This window comes from Pan paniscus, chromosome 7, assembly GCF_029289425.2.
Source record: "Pan paniscus chromosome 7, NHGRI_mPanPan1-v2.0_pri, whole genome shotgun sequence".
Classification (NCBI taxonomy): domain Eukaryota; kingdom Metazoa; phylum Chordata; class Mammalia; order Primates; family Hominidae; genus Pan; species Pan paniscus.
The window spans coordinates 117,617,157-117,637,660 of record NC_073256.2 but is presented as its reverse complement, the minus strand read 5'-3'; the positions used below and the strand labels follow the sequence as shown (position 1 = coordinate 117,637,660).

The 20,504-nt window shown below is 35.2% G+C and overlaps 1 protein-coding gene across 17 annotated transcripts in view; it reads left to right on the top strand.

Moving 5' to 3' along the window:
- The window catches only part of RNF19A (ring finger protein 19A, RBR E3 ubiquitin protein ligase), a 118,200-nt gene that overhangs the window by 20,325 nt on the left and 77,371 nt on the right, over positions 1-20,504 (top strand). For all 17 annotated transcript variants that reach the window (XR_010112997.1, XR_010112994.1, XR_010112993.1 and 14 more), the window contains exons 2-4: positions 1,536-2,302; positions 14,707-14,915; positions 19,865-20,009. Coding sequence is in view for 9 of the 17 variants with exons in the window: in XM_055116788.2 (XP_054972763.2) it covers positions 1,629-2,302; positions 14,707-14,915; positions 19,865-20,009 (1,028 nt within the window). In the remaining 8 variants the exon portion in view is untranslated. The remainder of the gene's footprint in view (positions 1-1,535; positions 2,303-14,706; positions 14,916-19,864; positions 20,010-20,504) is intronic.

Below are 20,504 nucleotides of genomic sequence, written 5' to 3'. Positions count from 1 at the left end.
AGGAGTGAAATTGTTGGGTAATAGGGTATCTCTGTGTTCCAATTTGATAGATATTGTTAAACAGTTTTCCAAAGTAATTGTGCCATTTTACACTCCCACGAGTAGTGTAAGAGAGTCCCTATTCTTCCACATCCTTGCTAACACTTGGAAATGTCAGTCTTTTAATTTTAGCCATCCTATTAGGTGTGTTGTCTCTGAATGTGGCATTAATGTGTTTTTTCCTGATGACTGATGATGTTGAGCACTTTTCATATCCTTTTGTGAAATGCCTGTTAAGTCCCCTGCCCGTTTTTCTATTGGATTGTCTATGTTTTCTTATTGATTTGTAAGCATTCTTTACATAGTCTGGGCACTGTGCCTTTATTAGTTATATGTGGCAAAAGTCTCCTCCCATACCCTTAATACTGTCTGTTGATTTTATTCTAGTCCAGTTTATCAGTCTTTTATTTTATGGTTGGTATTCTTGTATGTTCTGTTTAAGAATTTTTTCATAGAAATAGTCTCTTTTGTCTCCTAGAAGCTTTATATTTAGATCTGTAAACCATCTGTAATTGATTTTCACACATGGGTGAGCCATCCATCCATCAAGTTTCTTTTCTCAGGTGGATAACCAGTAGACATAGTATTTTTCTTTTTTTAAAGGCTGTTTATTCTCAGTTCTCAGCAACATCACCTTTGTCATAAATCAAGTCTCATATACATATATATGACTTTTTTTTTTTTTTTTTGAGATGGAGTCTCGCACTGTTGCTCAGGGTGGAGTGCAGCGGCGCAATCTCGGCTCACTGCAAGCTCCACTTCCTGGGTTCACGCCATTCTCCTGCCTCAGCCTCCCGAATAGCTGGGACTACAGGGGCCTGCCACCACACCCGGCTAGTTTTTTGTATTTTTAAAAGAGACAGGGTTTCACTGTGTTATCCAGGATGGTGTCAATCTCCTGACCTTGTGATCCGCCCATCCCGGCCTCCCAAAGTGCTGGGATTACAGGCGTGAGCCACCGCGCCTGGCCTATATGGGACTTTTTCTTGACTACTTTTTGTTCCACTGGTCTTTGTATTCATCCTTGTGGCATAGCACACTATGTTAATTACTGTAACTTTATAAGAAGTCATTATATCTGGCGGTGTTAGAGCCCTTTCCCTACTTTTTTCTGCAAGATTGTGTAAGCTATTCTTAGCCCTTTGTATTTGCATGTATACTTGATGGTCAGTTATAAACAACAACAAAAAGACCTGCTAAAGGCAGTGAGAAATCATTGAAGTCAGAGTGATAATGACCAGAAGTTTTTTCTCAGATTTTAATAATAATTAGGTCAGCTCAAATCTAGAATCTTTTATTAAGATTAAAGAATGCCCTTGTTGTTATTTCAGCATTAGTCTTGTAGTTTCTTATAGACTATTTAATAAATTGGCCTTGTTAAAAAAAACAACTACTACTAATGGTTAAGAAACATACTTGTTTGAAATTTCATATTTATAAAAATATACAAACAATACAATTAAATGATCTTGATTTTTTTATTTTTTATTTTTCAGAACATCCATGATAGCAGTCTTCTGTAAATCGAACTTTTCAAGAATTCTCTGAAGGAACCAAGTAGGATATTCTTACATCATGACTTAATGTGAATGCAAGAACAAGAAATAGGTTTTATCTCTAAATATAATGAAGGGCTGTGTGTAAACACTGACCCTGTCTCAATTCTAACAAGCATTTTAGACATGAGTTTACATCGGCAAATGGGTTCAGATCGAGATCTTCAGTCCTCTGCTTCATCTGTGAGCTTGCCTTCAGTCAAAAAGGCACCCAAAAAAAGAAGAATTTCAATAGGCTCCCTGTTTCGGAGGAAAAAAGATAACAAACGTAAATCAAGGGAGCTAAATGGCGGGGTGGATGGAATTGCAAGTATTGAAAGTATACATTCTGAAATGTGTACTGATAAGAACTCCATTTTCTCTACAAATACCTCTTCTGACAATGGATTAACTTCCATCAGCAAACAAATTGGAGACTTCATAGAGTGCCCTTTGTGCCTTTTGCGGCATTCTAAAGACAGATTTCCTGATATAATGACTTGTCATCACAGATCTTGTGTGGATTGCTTACGACAATATTTAAGGATAGAAATCTCTGAAAGCAGAGTTAATATTAGTTGCCCAGAATGTACTGAACGGTTTAATCCCCATGATATTCGCTTGATATTAAGTGATGATGTCTTGATGGAAAAATACGAAGAATTTATGCTTAGACGGTGGCTTGTTGCAGATCCTGATTGTAGGTGGTGTCCAGCTCCAGACTGTGGGTAAGAAGATAATGTTTGATTTTTCTTGAGTTAATTTTTTTCTCTGTGGATAAAATAATTTGCTATTACTCAAAAGAAAAATTTTTACATGCTGGAGAATTCATTCAACAGACATGTTGAGTGCACACCATATGTCAGGCACTATGCTAGGTGTTAAAGGCAGTGATCCTATCTTACTCATTTCTATATCGTCTCTGCATTACATACTCACTGAGCACTTTTAGAAGGAAAGGGTAAGGTGGTAGAGTACAGGATCTAGTTGTATACAAAATTGGTTTTCTCATCCATTTGGAGAATTTTTATTTTGGAATAACAGATGAAATGATCAGGTTTGTTTGTGATGAGGGGGTTATTTGTGGTCATAAATTCAAATGACCTTCTTCTTTATTTTTTTTCTCTTTGTTGACATGTTTCTCATATGAGATAAATGGCCCTTTTGAAAGGTACCTACCTTAGCATGTGCCACAGTATGATGTGTTCATGTTGATATACATAAGCATTTGCTAGTCTCAAGTTCTAGGGGTTATGTAATATTGGATTTGCCTCAAGTTTTTGAATTACACATACCATATTCTCAACATTTAAAATAAAATAATTTTGCTTATATATTTGATTATTATGTTGGTGAGCAGCTCCTGTTTATAGAGTATTTATTGTGTACAGTTGTCAGAATTAGGGAAACAGTAGTCATATACTATTCAGGAATAGTAAAAGCCACAAACAATTAATGTGATACGTAGCATACTATTAGTAAACCAGAGATTATAAGTAAGGTTTGGGGAAACCTAGAACTTCCAAGATTATCTGGGTATAATCTCAGAGGCAAGACTGGGATGTGAGTTTCATTTATCAAATTACAATTTCAAGACTCATTACCTGAATCAAATCCACTATTTAAAAGTTTCTTGAGTAGTGAATTTTCAGATCGCATCTAACCTACATTCCATAATTTTAAATGAGAAAAGTAGTGTTTCCTGCCTGTGCAAATCCCAATTTTCCCAGGTATCACTAACACTTTACCATCCACCAAGGATTTCTATGTAATATACAACATTTAAAAATTACCTAATTAATATTTTATGAATTAGTTGTATGTAGGATTCAGATATTATTCATTATTAGATTTGAATTATGCTGTCCTATACTGCAGGGAGCTTGTACTGTAATATAGATAACAACAAAATATGTTATGGATGCTGTCTAAACTGGGCCAAGGTTAGCTGTGTTTCCAGGTGTAATGGCAGAAGCAAACTCTGGGACGTATGCAGGGCTAAATTTTCAAGAAAAAGGTGGGAAGAAAATAGGAATAATGAACAGTAGCTTTAAATAACTTGAGCAGAAGACAGTATTCTGACAGAAAAACAGCTTAGATACGATTGAATCGCCCTTGATCCCATGGACTGACCCCTGCATAACGTTTTCACAGGTGCAAGTGTGCATTTCCACTGGTGCACATGTGCAAGTTATACTCTTGAAATTAGAGTAGCTTTCAAGTAGGATAGCAAATTTTAGTTTTAAAAAAACTTTTTGTGAGTCATTATAACAAATACTCCCATAGCAAGAGTTCAGGTACTGAGGAATATGTCTGTGTTATGTTTCATCTACAGAAAGAATGTGATTTTTCTGTCTATCCTTCATAGAACCCCAGGGTGCAAGAGGTGCTTCATACATTCCTCTAAATTTTTAATAGCTTAAAAAAAAATCTACAAGTGGGCGTGGTGGCTCATTCCTGTAATCCCAGCACTTTGGGAGGCCAAGATGGGAAGGTAACTTGAACCCATGAGGTCGAGGCTGCAGTGAGCCGTGATTGCGCCACTATACTCCAGCCTGGGCAACAGAGCAAAGCCCTGTCTTAAAAAAAAAAAAAAATTCTGACAATGATAAAGGAAAAGGAGACTTAAGTTGTTACAGCCTTTGGCCAGGAGATATTAAGACAATAAATTCAGGGACACAAACCTTCTGGTCACTTAATTGCTGTATATTATCTTGTACTAGATTGATTGGTAATGTCATCATAATATATAGTTAATACTAGCAACCTAATTGAACACAATAGGTAGGGCTAAAGCAAATTATAATTGGTATAAGAACTTGATTTTAGGGGAAACATGCCAAACCAACTGGAAAAGAATTGATTATTCAACATATAGAATTATGAAAATTAGTTATTTGAGGGGGAAAACATTAGATTGTCACCACATATATTAAAATCAAAACAGATTACAGAGGTGTAGGTTATATAAATAAAAGGAAAAAATTAAAAGAAAATATAGGTGAATGATTAACCTACTGCCACATTGTGTATTAAAATTGAACACACATTTATTCTACAACTGAGAATTTCAACTCCTAGGTAAGTACTGTAGAGAAAATCTTTACTTGTGTACCAGGAGATTTGTACAGAGATGTTCCACAATAACAACAACAAAAAAATGTTCATTAACAGTAGAATAGATAAATATATTTAGTTTTATTGGTTACCTCTTGAGAGTAGGAAGAGGGGATGTGAACTTCGGGGGTAACCAAGTTACTTCTAAAGCCACTGATAAATAAAGGTTCTGATTTCCAGTTCATGCTTAGTATACTGATACAATTTTTAATAGCACTACATTTCTTTCTCAAGTGTTCCAGTTTAGATTGTGAGTTAATGATCATCCTGCTGATAATGTTCTTAACTTCAGTGGTACATACAGGAGTATTATTTTACTATTCTTTATAAACCTTTTTTATATGTGATATTTCTTAATAAAAATAATTTTTTTCAGAAACTCATACTTCGGGATATTTTGGCACATTTTCTTCTCATTGAGACTTCATTGTTAAAAAGTAAAATGGCTCAGTATTAATATTTTAGAGATGATAATTCAAATGTTAACTCATATAAAATATCATAAAATAATAGAAACACTTGCTTTACTAGACTCTGTTACTATGAAAACAACCACGTGATTATTATATAAATTTAACAAATAATCATCCGTGATTAATTTGGCCATACATTAATTTTTGGTGTTATTGGTTGTCATAGTCTTACCCACAAAGGACAGAGGAAAAAAAGTCACAGAGATTACTTTTGTGTATTTTATTTTATATTTGACTTATACTGCTCTGTTAGTTGTTATGGTCGTATTTCACATACTTGGTGATGTAGGTTTTATGATTGTGTTTTGAAGAAAATGTCACCCAATAATATAAAATTTGTGTGTATACTTCATAGGATACTACACAAGCCCTCATTAAAAGTTAGCTTTACTTATTATGAGCTGTAAATACCTGATTTTGAGTCCCTATCCTATCTTGTTGTTATAAGGATTAAGTGAGATCTTTAATGCTATTACTAGCAAAATTCCTAGCACACAGTAAGCTTGTCATTGCTCTTATTATTCTTCATCTCTATTTCCAAAGTTTTGCTTTTTTAAAAAAATCAGATAATCATTCAAATATTTAATGCACCTATGTACCAGGAACTGGAGGTTTATTAATGAACACAAGACAAAAATCCCTGACCTATTGAAGCTTACTGAAGCCTTTGAAACACACAGAGGACCCCCCTTTTTAAAAATTAAGACCCCATTTTTTATTTAAATCTGGCATAAGAAATATTGGTAAATTTCTGAATATTTGATTTTTATAAAAATGTTTAGCCACGGTGCCAGGACCATAGGCATATATGTAGTATTTAACCCTTTTATTATATAACACACTTGAAAGGTTCTTTTCCAGAAATGCTAGATGTGAAATTATGAATTTTTTCTTTTGCATTTGTTATTTATAGGTATGGACATTTTCTATATCTGACATTAATTTTACTTAAACATACAGTTTAACACACCTTGAGAAATACTGTCCTTCCACAGAGTAGAAAAGAGTTCTATCTGACCTGGTTTCCATTTAAGATCTCTTGGGGTTTCTGGCCTAATATTCTTTCCACTCTTTTGAGGGCTAGGACTGATCATACTTGTTTGAAGGACGGTATTTCTAAAAATCCCACTTGAGGAGGGGCCCAGGGGACCAAATTTGAGTGCTGTGATTTAACCAGAGTAAGTCTAGCTAGACAGCTTCTAGAACATGCCAGTCCTCACAGGTTCAGAGAAAAATCCAGCCATAGTTAGGGAGAAAAACTGGGGGAGGGATCCCAGTGTGCAAGGAGGAGAAGCATAGAAGCTGCCTTGAATAAAAATATCTGATTACCCTCTGCCTTGGAGTCCTAGTTTGTACATTGTCTAGGCAGATGAGCAAAAAGTTGTTGTTTTAGTTTCTATCACCTGTTTCAGTTGGCTAAGGCCATGTTTCAGTTGGCTAAGGCCACCCTGCTACCAGCGCACATTATCCCTGTCATCCCATGTGAGTTCTTCTGACTTTGCTGGGGAGCTTTGAATATACAAGAACATTTATTATACTGGGACATAATTAATGATTTATTGTCTCTGAGCCTCCCAAGGATCCTCCAGAAAAGTTCCTTTTTGTTTTTGGAACCACAGGCTAACCTCATGCTCAATAAAAAATTGTTCAATGAACCAGCGTGACTGTATGCTACTAACATAACTCATATACATTTGGGTAATGTGATCAACTATAATTGGCTTTGTGTAAGCTTCAAGCTGGTTTGCTATGACATTTAAATGGCTTTCAATGATAACTTACTCTGGTGGAGAATATTGTTCTTAATGGATTAAAAAAAATAGGGCCATAGACTTAGGGACTAAATAACATGTATTTTTAGAATTCTAATTAATGTCTGTGTAACTCATTCTCATCCTACAAAGATGTGTTTTAGCTATCCCTTGACTATCTTTTGACATGCTGGAAATGCTGTTGTAGACCTTTTACAAATTTTGCAGAGATCACAGATCCTACTTTGATTTTATCCAGAGAAAACAAGTACATGGGACTTAGAAAACAGATTTAGGGTATAAAGAGCCATAATGAATAAACTACATTTCAGGGGAAGTTGTAATTCATGACTAGTGATAAATTGTATGTGTTAGAACACACATACATAAACATATTATAAGAGTTAATAGCTTGAACTGAGAGTGCTATTTTTAGTTTATTCTTCCTAACCATAAAATTAACCCAGGTATATTTTAACACTAAATAATTAAATATACTATGTGGGTAGTTCTTTGAAGTTTAAAAATCACATTTTCTATGTCTTCTGACAGTGTAATAAACTTTAAGCATTTCAGATTTTGAATTTTTTGACTAGGGATGCTCAATCTGTATATTACTCCTATACCAAACATTGTTAGTTGATACTAAGATTTTTGGTGGTGTTTTAATGAGTCAATAAAAATAACATTCTTCCCCTCCACCCTCATTCAAAACCATGTTAATATATGACACAGGAGACATGTCAGCTTTCTCTAATTAGTTGACTAAAGAATGTAGCTTTGGATATGCAGCCAAAATGGCTGGCTAACACTTCATCCCTAAATTGGACAGACTTCCCCAACTAGTCTCAGGCATGTATCCCTGAGAACAACTGAAGGCCTCTCCTGCAGCATATAGTGGAAAAAAGAACCAGAATGCATCCTGTCTGCAGGTTGCAAATCCTAAAAAAGGGAACCAGGAGATGAACCTCCCTTTGTCTAGACCTTCTCTCAAGTATATTAAGTAAGTCATTCCTTTTTCACTGGAATAATCAAAACGTTAAAGTAGAAACATGAGCCTCTTGATTCTGATATAAAACTTGACTGTTCCCCTTAACTGGATCAAATAATTTTGCTATTTCTGATTATATTTTCTTTCTGTTCTTACCTTTAAAGAACAAAGAAAGTTCTGGAAAGGTATGTTAAAAGCTTTATGCTTTAAAAAATTATTTTGGACTTACAGATACTTTTTCTTCATTCTCTTTTAATCGATGTGACATGAGAGAGTGTCATTTTGTAATCAAAATATTTATTGAGACTGTCATGTCTTTCTTAGGATTACATTTCATGTTAGGTATGTTTTTTTCTTCTTACTTGTTCCTCACAAGGAATTTGCTCCAGGTAGAATATATCACCCTAGCTGGTATCCCTACTTGCTTGATGTTATCAATAGTATAATTTGTAAAACATAGTACTATGAAATTCTCCCAGGAGATACTATAAATGACTTAATTTAAATAAATTAAGAAAATACTGCATACTATGTACTGAACATTGGTATGTTAATTGTTTTAGCAAATCCTATAATAGAAAACAAAAACCACTTTAATTTTACTTGGCATTTTCCTAACTTGACCACTGAGTTCTTAGTGTGGGTCACCTGTTAACAATGCAGTGAACAGAAGATACTTCTGGAGAGACTGCTGTTTCAGCCCCTTCCTGTCTTCCCCACTTTCTTGCTGTCCATCCACTCCTAGGTTAAGCATTTCAAGTACAGTAGCTAGAGACCTTCAGCTGAAGGATAGAGAAGGAAAGTAAGGCTTGAATTAAATAATGGACCATGGAAGGAAATGGAGCTAACCACTAAACTAAGGTCTGGGGGCTGTTTGAGTCAGAGATGTTCAGTTATTTCCATGACCTTCTATTGAGCCTGTTCTTTTTCCAAATAACACTTATTTGGAAATAAGTATCTGGAAATACCAGAGCAGAGAGACTCCTGGAATTTTCTATAAAGCAAGTGTCTTGTATTTAATTTACTTTTACCATTTGCTTCCATTATAATTTGAGAGTTATTTTTCAATGGCAAGTAAATACAGCTCCCACAAAAGGAACGTCATCTTCAAGAGGCCTGACAATCTGTTTTCAAAATGTGTGAATGCCAGGTACATTTAATTCCTTGATATATTACAGAACGTGCCTAATACTGTTATGGTTAGGATTGAATACATATGAATGTGAAACACCTACATAGGAGCACTCAATAAGTGTTAGTGTGAGAAAAAACTACTAGACAAACTGCTCTAACTTTTGTTGTCAGATTATACATTTATGAAAACATTTCATCAGTATTATTAAAGTAATCATGTTTTTCTTCGGAATTTGTATAAATTCAGTAAGACTTGAATGTTTAGTTCTAGGGGTAAGACATCTTACCTTTTCCATTTAAAAAATACTGAGAAGTAGCATAAAATGTTGGTACTTTAACATTTGAGTAAATATAACATGCCGTGAACTAAACTCTCCTTTTCTCTCTACCCCCGTAACCCTACCTGTCCTCTGTCTTCCTCTCTCCTCATCTCTCTTCACAGACACACAAACACTACATATGTATAATCTTATTTTAATCTCACAAGTCTTTTTATTATTTGCTAGTTTGGGGGATATATTTTGACCAAATGCCAGGTGGCCAAAGTCAGGTATCTCCGTCATAGTATGATGAACTTCTGGGATACAAGAATAAATGGAAATTTTTAGTTAATTTTTAAAAACTAGCAATCAAGGGCCGGGCACTGAATGGAGATTTGTTCAAATCCAGCCCTGCCCCTTAATGACTAGCCAATTCACTTTATTTCTTTTAACTTCAGCTTCATTATCAAAGTGGAGGAATTATGATTATAAGTAATCATAGGGAGTATAGAGATAACAGTGCTTTAAGATAGCTATCTTAAGAGATTGAAGTTATGAAAAATTAAAAGAAATCAGAAATGAAGCCAGGAGTGGTGGTTCACACCTGTAATCCCAGCACTTTGGGAGGCCAAGGTGGGCAGATGAGGCCAGGAGTTTGAGACCAGCCTGACCAACATGGCAAAACCCCATCCCTACTAAAAATACAAAAAATTGAGGCTGGGTGTGGTGGCTCACACTTGTAATTCCAGCACTTTGGGAGGCTGAGGTGGGCGGATCACTTGAGGTCTGGAGTTCGAGACAAGCCTAGCCAACATGGCAAAACCCCGTGTCTACTAAAGATACAAAAAAAATTAGCCAAGCATGGTGATGCGCGCCTGTAATCTGAGCTTGAACCTGGGAGGCGGACGTTGCAGTGAGCCGAGATTGTGCCACTGCACTCCAGCCTGGGCAACAGAGTGAGACTCCATCTCAAAAGTAAATAAAAAATAAAAGTACAAAAATTGGTCGGGTCTGGTGGCTCACGCTTGTAATCTCAGTTACTTGGGAGGCTGAGGCGTGAGAATCACTTGAACCTGGGAGGTGGAGGTTGCAGCAAGCCGAGATTGCACCACTGTGCTCCAGCCTGGGTGACGGAGTAAGACTCTGCTTAAAAAAAACAAAACAAAACAAAACAAAACCTGGCAATCAAATATTAAATGTTTGACATGATAATGCAGGGTTAGTAATTTCCCCTACACTACCAGCTATTAGTTTGCTCCTAATAAATATACCGTGTGTATATATGTATATTTTATACTGTGTATTTTAAAAATTCTAAATAGATATTCAGTTTAATATCATCACTATTGATATAATTCAAGAGAAAGTTTTATAGTAATATATTTTATAGGAGGAACATTGTATTTGGTATAAAGTTTGGATAAATCTCAAAAATCTTGTTCTCTATAAGCAGCCATTTTCATGAGTTTATGTCTCTAGACTCAACTTGTAAGGAATTATCATCTGAAAGCAACTTATGAAGCTGTTTTAAAATTTAATTATTGAGAAGATCTGAACAGAGTTAGAAATACAAGGAAAAATTTGAGAAGAAAATATGCTTTAGATCCACGGTTTTCTCTGTTTTCTTGCCAAACCCCTTCATGTTTTTATGGAAATTGTACCAGATTTTGGAACTTGTCATGAAATTTTTAAACGGCGAGGTTGATGTTCTGCTTTTAATTCTTCTTGTCAAAAAGAAGTACTTTTTTAAAAAACTTAATTCATTAATTTTTTTTTACTTAAATCATTAATTAAAAATTAGGTCAGTTCTTTAAAGTTTGTGTAGTGCTATGAATACTAGTATATTGAGCAGCCTTCTACAAAGGTTAGAATTATATGTAACCTAATATCTATTAATCTGCCTTGTATATTTTTATAAATACTTATTTGCTTAGAAACGATATATTCTTCCTAAATTTATATAGATAAAGCACTCTCAGTGTTCATATTAGCTCTAAATTGTTTTCCTATTTAATTATTTGAAAGTTAAGCATGTACCTAAATTTGGCTTTTACAGTCATCACAAAGATTATAGCATTTTACTCTTGCAACATACTGGACATTTATAGTTAAGTTACTCAGTTATCCAGTAAAATGTTACCATATAAAAGATTTCTATTGTTATGTCTAAAATGCCAACCAATATTTATTTTAAGATGAGTATTCAGATATTAATATTCAATCCTAATAACACATTATTTATATTACTTATGTAGAAATGATAGTCACTTGTATGATCAAATGGTCATTAGTCAAGCACAAGTGCAGAGCTATGAGAAATGTCATCAAAGCAGCCATGTGCTTATTTGGCATTCTAAAGGCCAAGGCCAAAGCCAAAGATTATTTTGGCTGAATACTGAGGCTAAGCCAAACTAAAGTGAATGCCTGTTTTATGTATGGGAAAACTTAGTTGTTGGGAGATAATGTAATTTACTTAAAATTACACAAGTATTAAGTGGTGGAAGTAGAATTTGAACTGGCCACGCTAAAACTTCTTTGCTGCCTTTGTAAATTGTAACCGACTTCAGAAAACAGTTTTGGCATTGTCTCCTGCATACACAGATTTCCCCATTCTGCCCCTCCTCTTTCCTTCTTCCTTCCTTCAATAAAAGGTAGGTAGAGAAAAATTTGGAAGAGAATGCCATTTCCTTTTCACTGACATTATTGTTTTAAAACAAAGACTACACTTTAGCTTATAGATACTTTAAATTAAAACTTTGATTAAAAAATAGGGTCTTTTTTCTTTATCTGGGACTGCGATGAATAAGCTGTCTTGGAAATTTTAAAGCTCAGGGAAATGAAGCTTTGTTAAATTACCCATTGCTGATTATAAATTGCCTTTAATTCAATCCTGTTTGAACATATCTGTGATAGAGGATGGTAATTAGATAATTGGTCTATCAGAAATAAGATGGAATTTAAGATGTGTTTAAAGAGTACATGGTACTTGGGAGGCCGAGGCGGGCAGATCACAAGGTCAGGAAATCAAGACCATCCTGGCTAACACGGTGAAACCCCGTCTCTACTAAAAATGCAAAAAAATTAGCTGGGCGTGGTAGTGGGCGCCTGTAGTCCCAGCTACTTGGGAGGCTGAGGCAGGAGAATAGCTTGAACCCAGGAGGTGGAGATTGCAGTGAGCCGAGATCGTGCCACTGCACTCTAACCTGGGCAACAAAGCGAGACTCTGTCTCAAAAAAAAAAGAGTGTGGTACTAAGGGATCAACAAGTCCAAAAATGGAGGAAACGCCCTGACTCTTAAAATCCTGCACAATTTTATAGAGTATCTTGAAACTTAATTGCAATCTCAGTTATAATTATTACTTAAATTTTATTGACAGCTCTGAAAACTCCCCTAAATTTCCAGGCAAAAGGAAATGTTTAGTATTTACAAAAGACATGCATTGATAAAACTTGATTGTTGCTGCTTTCAAAGCGAACTAGAAACTTCTAGAAATTTTTAAATTGAAAGTTTTATAGAGGTAATGGTAGATTCACATGCAGTTGTAAGAAATAATTCAGAGATCGTATGTACCCTTCTCACTGTTTGTCTCAGTGGTGCCATTTTGCACAAGTTATAGAACAATATCAGAACCAGGATATTGGCATAGATACAATCTACCAATCTCACTCAAATTTCCTGATTTACTTCTAGTTATTTCTGCACAGTGTATTTAGTTATAAGTATTTTATCATGTTTAAGTTTGTGTATCCACCACCACAGTCAAGATACTGAACAGTTCCATCACAACAAAGATCCCTCATTTTACTCCTTTTTTTCTTTCTTTCTTTTTTTTTTTTTTGGTACAGTGGTGTGATCTTGGCTCACTGCAGCCTCCGTCTGCCTCCCAAGTTCAAGCAATTCTGCCTCAGCCACCCAAGTAGCTGGGATTAAAGGTGTGTGCCACCACTCCCGGCTAATTTTTAAAATATTTTTTGTAGAGATGGGGTTTTGCCATGTTGACCAGGCTGGTCTTGAACTCCTGACCTCAAGTGATCTGCCCACCTCGGCCCCACAAAGTGCTGGGATTACAGGTGTGAGCCACCATGCCTGGCCTGTGTTGCTCTCTTATAATCACATGTACTTCCCCCCACTCTTTCCCCTCCCCAGTCCCCATTCCTAATCCTTGGCAACCACTAATCTATTTGACATTTCAAAAATATGTAAATGGAATCATACAGTATGTAACATTTTGAGATTGACTTTTTTCACTCGGTGTAATTCTCTGAAGAGTCACCTAAGGTGTTACTTGCATCAGTACTTTCTTTATTGATGGTAGTGTGTATGCACTATAGCTTATTTAACCATTTACCTTTTGAAGGTCATCTGGGCTCATTCCAGTTTTGGTTATTCTGAATAAGGCTGCTTTGAACATTAGTGTACAAGTTTTTGTGTGAGCACAAATATTCATTTGTTTGGGATAAATGCCAAAGAATGCCTAGAAGTTAAGTCATAAGTTTTTAAAGTGTCAGAAATATTAACTCGGAGAAAGGTATTCATGCTAGTCATGAATCTACAGTTCTCAGTCTTTAATCCGAAGGAAGAAAAAACAGTTTTTTTTTTATTTTTTGGCAGGAGATTGGCACCAAAGACCACTTTTGCCATGCATCTTAGGAAGAAAAATGTGTGACTTCTGCATACATACAAAATTATCACAAAATTTATAAATTGGCACAGTATGCCATTACCTGACAGTTAAAACTAACCTATAGTCACTACATTTTTAAACAGGCAATCTTTTTTTCTTTTAACTTTTTCCACTTCAACAAGTAATTGTAGAAAATCAGAAATGTATAAACATATAAACAAGAAAATTAAAACCCAATACCAAGAAAACCATTATTAAGATTTTTGGTGTTTTTCCTTCTAGTCTTTTTTTGTGTGTGTGCATACAATACTGTACTAATTTAATATGGTTTTTTATAAAGTTGAGATTAGGCTAAATGCAATTTGGTATCCTACTTAAAATTTGAGGGAGAGGGGCAAGAGTTGAAAAACTGCCTGTCAGGTACTGTGTTCACTATTTGGGCGACAGAATCATTAGAAGCCCAAACCTCAGCATCATGCAATAGACCTATGTAACAAACTTGCACATGTACCCCCTGAATCTAAAAAAAAAAACCCTGAATCTAAAAAAAAAACCCTGAAAGTTAAAAATTGAACTTTTAAAATATTTTACGCCATTTATATATCTTCATTTGTAAACTTCATTTTCCCCCATTTTTATATTGGTGAGATTGTGCTTATGACTGTTTGCTAATGTATAAATAGAAAATGTTTTTCAGGAATAATCTTTAGTTGGATACTTTTTGAAATGAGTATCTCTTGTTTTATGTCACATTTTAAATCATTTTTCTTGTTCTTTCAAGATATGCTGTGATAGCATTTGGATGTGCCAGCTGTCCAAAATTAACTTGTGGGCGAGAGGGCTGTGGAACAGAGTTTTGCTACCACTGTAAACAGATTTGGCACCCCAACCAGACCTGTGATGCTGCTCGACAAGAGAGAGCCCAGAGCTTACGTTTGAGAACTATACGTTCTTCATCCATTAGTTATAGTCAAGAGTCTGGAGCAGCAGGTATTTATGTCTAATTTTTTCTAATAAAATATTTGACACAAAACACTAGTTATTTTAACTTTTTAAAGTTAAGTATTCCTGTTTTCCTTTCACTTGCCGAAAGTGTTTTTAAGTGCATTTCTATCCCAGAAGCACTCATTCTTTCCTATGGAAGAAAGTGGTTCTGAAATTAGAAAGATTATATTGTCCAGGAAAAAAGGAAGTGTCATGATGATTTATATAACTGATAGCCAAAGATAGTCTGAAACTGTTGATTATAAAGGTATCTGTCCAGGTGTGGTAGCTCACGCCTGTAATCCCAGTACTTTGGGAGGCTGAGGCGGGCCGACCACTTAAGGCCAGGAGTTCGAGAACGGCCTGGGCTACATGGTGAAACCCCATCTCTACTAAAAATAATTTATATTCCTGCCAGCAGTGTATTGAGATAATCATGTACTTTATGCTACTAGAAAAAAAGTCACATGAAATTTTAACACAGAATGTTCGACATTTAATACTTTTGTAACATAAATTTTTTTTATACTTGTTTGCTGATTGATTTGCTTCTCTTTCCTAAAGATTTGTGGAACTCAGTAGTATTAGTGTTAATTTGTAGGTATGGGTCCAGAAGCAATTCAGAGAGGACCTGAATATACCTAAACTGTTCCCTGAAGAGTCAGCAGTAGCCATTGGGTAGTTCACTTGGAAATGATATTCCTCTCCTCCAAGTTGGGGGTGTGTATTTATTGGCCACAGAATACACAGTCATACAGAGCAAGAGAGAATGACTCTGGAATCAGACTGCCTGAATTCAAATCCCACATTCTCTACTTACTCCGTGAGCAATCCTGAGCAAGTTACTTGTCTCATCTTTAAAATAAAGATACTGGCCAGTCGCGGTGGCTCATGCCTGTAATCCCAGCACTCTGGGAGTCTGAGGCAGGCGAATCACTTGAGATCAGGGGTTCAAGACCAGCCTGGGCAACATGGTGAAACCCTGTCTCCACTAAAAAAATACAAAAATTAGCTGGGCGTGGTGGCGGGCGCCTGTAATCCCCAGCTACTCGGGAGGTGAGGTAGGATAATCACTTGAACCCAGGAGGCAGAGGTTGCAGTGAGCCGAGATTGTGCCACTGCCCTCCAGCCTGGATGACAGAGTGAGACTCCGTCTCAAAAAATAATAATGATAATAATAATAAAATAAAGATACTAATAATGCTTATGTCCATATAGTTGAAATATTTCCTGGCTCATAGTAAGTGCTTTTGCTATACGAGGTAGGGGACCTTAGAGAAACCACAGTCACTTTCTAGAGATTTAAGTATGTCTGGGCTATCATTAAATTAAAAAACGACAGAAATGGCTTTTATTATTTTTTAAAATAAATCATGATTTAGTTATCCAAATGAATATTGGTCTTCCTCAACGTAGTCACCATGGGAGTTTTTGTGTTTATTTCAGCAGTGCTTCCCTGGAATGCCTCATTGGCATAACTTTTAGGATATGTCAGCTTAGTATCAGTTTGATTTCTGAGAATGACTAAAAGTTGCTTTAGAGCTAAGTCTAGCAGCTAGAGTATCATACCAGGTTGGATTATTGGTTTGGTATAGATGCAAAGTAAGATGTGACTATATGATCATGAGTGATTTTTCTTTTATCTAAAGGAGCTTTGAGGGTAATTATGAAAGAAAACCTTACCAAATGCTTTTAGCCAAACAATAACATTGTTGGAATAAATAGTCTCAAGGCGATTGTTTTAAAAAAAAAAAACTTCATTTGGAATTTGTTCCATGTTTGTTTAAAAATCTTGGCTGGGCGCAATGGCTCACACCTGTAATCCCAACAATTTGGGAGGCCAAGGCAGGAGGATCGCTTGAGCCCAGGAGTTCGAGACCAGCCTAGGCAATGTGGCGAGACTCCTTCTCTACAAAAAATTTAAAAAATTAGCAGGGCGTGGTGATGGGCATCTCTGGTCCCAGCAAGCCAGGAGGCTGAGGTGGGAGGATCGTTTGAGCCTAGGAAGTCAAAGCTGCAATGAAATATGATTGTGCCACTGCACTCCAGCCTGGGTGACAGAGTGAGACCCTGTTTCCAAAAACAAGAGGAAGAATTAGAAATGCAGTGAGGGCCGGGCGCAGTGGCTTATGCCTATAATTCCAGCACTTTGGGAGGCCAAAGCGGGCAGATTGCTTGAGCTCAGAAGTTCTAAAACTTCAACAGCCTGGGCAACATGGTGAAATCCCTTCTCTACTAAAAATACAAAAATTAGCCAGGCGTGGTGGTGTACATCTCTAGTGGTGTGTGCCAGCTACTTGGGAGATTGAAGTGGAGGATTGCCTGACCCCAGGAGGTGGAGGTTGCAGTGAGCTGACATCGTGCTACTGCATGCTAGCCTGAGCGACAGAACAAGACCCTATTAATTAAAAAAAAAAAAAAAGTGTAGTGAACTTGGCTTCTCACAGACTCGTAGAAAGTTAAAAAGGAAGCTGCCATCTAAATGGTTTTATTATTATTCCAGATATTTTGGTATTGTTTTCTGTATCATGATAGTCTAAAAAACTAGTTTTACTTTTAATATTAATTGGTATAATAATTAGTTGTTTTTTTCCCCAGTCACTGAAGATAAATGTGTGCTTAGTTACATAAAGTACATTAATATTTGTGTTTATAAAATAATACAATATTTATAGTATAATGTTTATGTGTTTAAATTGTGACAGCACTGCATCCACTTGAGGCTCTTTTTTATAGCTACTAGGAGGTTTATGCACTTGGAGTTAAATTTTAAATGAACCACATATTTTTCATTTTTGTTAATGTAGTTTTCCCATTTTATGCAAATAAAATATTTAATTGGCTCTCCACTCCTGCCTCTGTCCCCTTACCGCTACCACCCTAAGAGATTATCATTGTTAACATTTGAGGACATGGTGTTTTGTAACCTGTTGTTTTTTCTTAATATGACAATGGCCCATATTTTAGCAGTAAACAAAAAGATACAGAAGATGAAAGCTTAGCCAAACACTGTAAATAGAAATGGGAAGCTTTTTCATATCGGGGAACAGTGGCTTAATTGATTCTTGGGGAATGGGGGATCAACTAACCATAAACAATTTCATTTAGGATTTTTGCATCATGAGGGTATTTGGAGAGAAATATATCATCCTATAATGTGCACAGTAAGTTTTTCCTAATTTGTTGCTTTGAGGAAAGACACAAAACAAACTAAACAGCCTTTCATAGACAAATAAGTATACAGAGAGTGAAAGATATGGGTACAAGTATATAGAGACCTATCAAAAATATATTGCTTGTGGTATTAATTCTCATGTGTGATTTTAGCATATTAAAAGGCTGTTTTGTGTTTTTAGAACCGTAAGAATAAATGGGGATGTTACCTTTCAGTTTGTTCCAAAGATTGCATGCATCATTACCAAAGCTTGAGTCTTTTTACTCCCCCGTCTTATTGAGATACCTACTACTTGAGCATACTCTGGAATGAGAAAGTTTATCGATTAACATGCTGCTTAAGCAGATAGGATTAGCATTTCCTTAATTTAGTATACTACGTGTTGTATCAGGCATAAAAGCCAGCTTTTTTTAGTCATACCCCAATGTTTAAAATTGTTAAATGCAGACTTTATGTTCTTTTGATCATTTAAATCATGACATGGATATTTTTAATTTTTATATTCTAGTAATTATCAATTGTCCTGGTCTGGCTGCTTAGAGTATCAGTTTGCTCAAAATTGCTTGAATCATTAAAACAAATACTAATTGTGAGCATTGACCAGATCTTAAGTTAAAAAAAAAAAAAAAAAAAAAAAAGCATCTTTGGTCCTAGAAGAAGTGCTAAGGAAACCTGAATTAACTGATAAAGCACAGGTAAAGTTTGACCATAAAACTTGTAGAAAGAATGGAATATAGCTTAATGCTTATAATGTAAGACATTGGAACAAATACTTAAATTCAGTGGTTAGCACTATAAATATCTTTTCTTAACTGTGAGTAGTTGGAAAATATAGCTGGCTAATAGTAATTACAAGTTACTATTTAAACAGATGCCAACATGCAAAGTAATTGTATAATTTTCCTAAAGTTATGTTATACTTGATTTTAACTTGACACCATTGTACATTGTAACCATATTATTATACAAGGAGCATAGACCAACAACAGTTGAGTAAATGGGTGAATAAATGAATAAAAAGGATAAACACAACTAATTTAAAAGTCATGAGCATAACTAACAATGATTGCTTTTATTCTGAAACTGTTTTCCATGGTTTATAACGTTCATAGCCATATGACCCTTCCTTAATCTCTTCCTTCCTTCCTTGTATTTTGGGTACTGATTGTTTGCAAGGTCCATCTCTCTTGTGTGTGAAGTAAAATACTGGGAAAAGGCTGCTTTTCTAAAGATACCTGTTTTGCTATTTTTATAGTGCTTATAACTGATGTAATTAGAAGAAATAAATTCATAGTGCTTTGGATATAGCACCTCAGATTAATATCAAATTGTCACCTCCTGTTAGTGTTCATTCACTAAAGGAATAGTATACAGAACGTGTACATTTGAATTAAGGGAAGATGGTTAGAAAAGTTCTAGAACTGGGAACTACCATTCAGAAGACTTCTATGGGACCAGGACAAAGACAAACTTTACGTAGTTCACAATTTGCCTAGAGCTGTCCTTGATTCTCCTTTCTCTTTTTATTCTTTTTTTATTCTTTGTTCTCATTGTTTTACTACTATGTTTAAAAAATGTTTATAACTTGATATTTTAATGTAAAGTATGTTTTCTTAGAAGGGAAGAAAAAATGCTTTATATACTAAAAACAGCAGGCTGAAGCTATAAGTTAACAAACTACATCTTAAGATTTTTTGACATTGCTACAATTGGTAAACTGCTAGAAGTTATTTTTAGACCAGTTTTATGTACTTAATAGATTTCTCTATGTTCCCAATAGCTGATGATATAAAGCCATGTCCACGATGTGCTGCTTATATAATAAAGATGAATGATGGGAGCTGCAATCACATGACATGTGCTGTTTGTGGTTGTGAGTTTTGTTGGTTGTGTATGAAAGAAATCTCAGATTTGCATTATCTAAGGTAAGCTTATAGAAGGAGCTATTTATATGTAAATGTAATTTTATATTGTAAGACAAAATAACTTGTCTTAAATTTGGGTTTTATAAGATACTTAAAGGGATTGGTTTTATTCTAGTTAAATAAATTTAAAAGAAACCAAGTTATTATGCTAGTCATTTGGAATTAATAACTAGTCAAAATAGGAAATGGATATTTCCTTTTTTTGTTTTTGTTAAACTAGAATGCTAGTAAGTATGTAATACCCTGTGTAATTATGCTAGACCCATAAATACTTTCATTTAATTTTCCCATACATAAATTTTATCATTTAGGCACAGAGTGAGTTTATGATATAATCAGATAATTGATGCCTAAAAATATGCATGTTTTGCATTAGTTTACTATTAAAAAACTGACTTAAGGGTTTGAGGATAATGGAGGACTAGGGATAAATTTTTAACCTGAATCTCAGTTATCAGTATCTTGTTAATATAATTTACAGTGGTTCTTACCTTA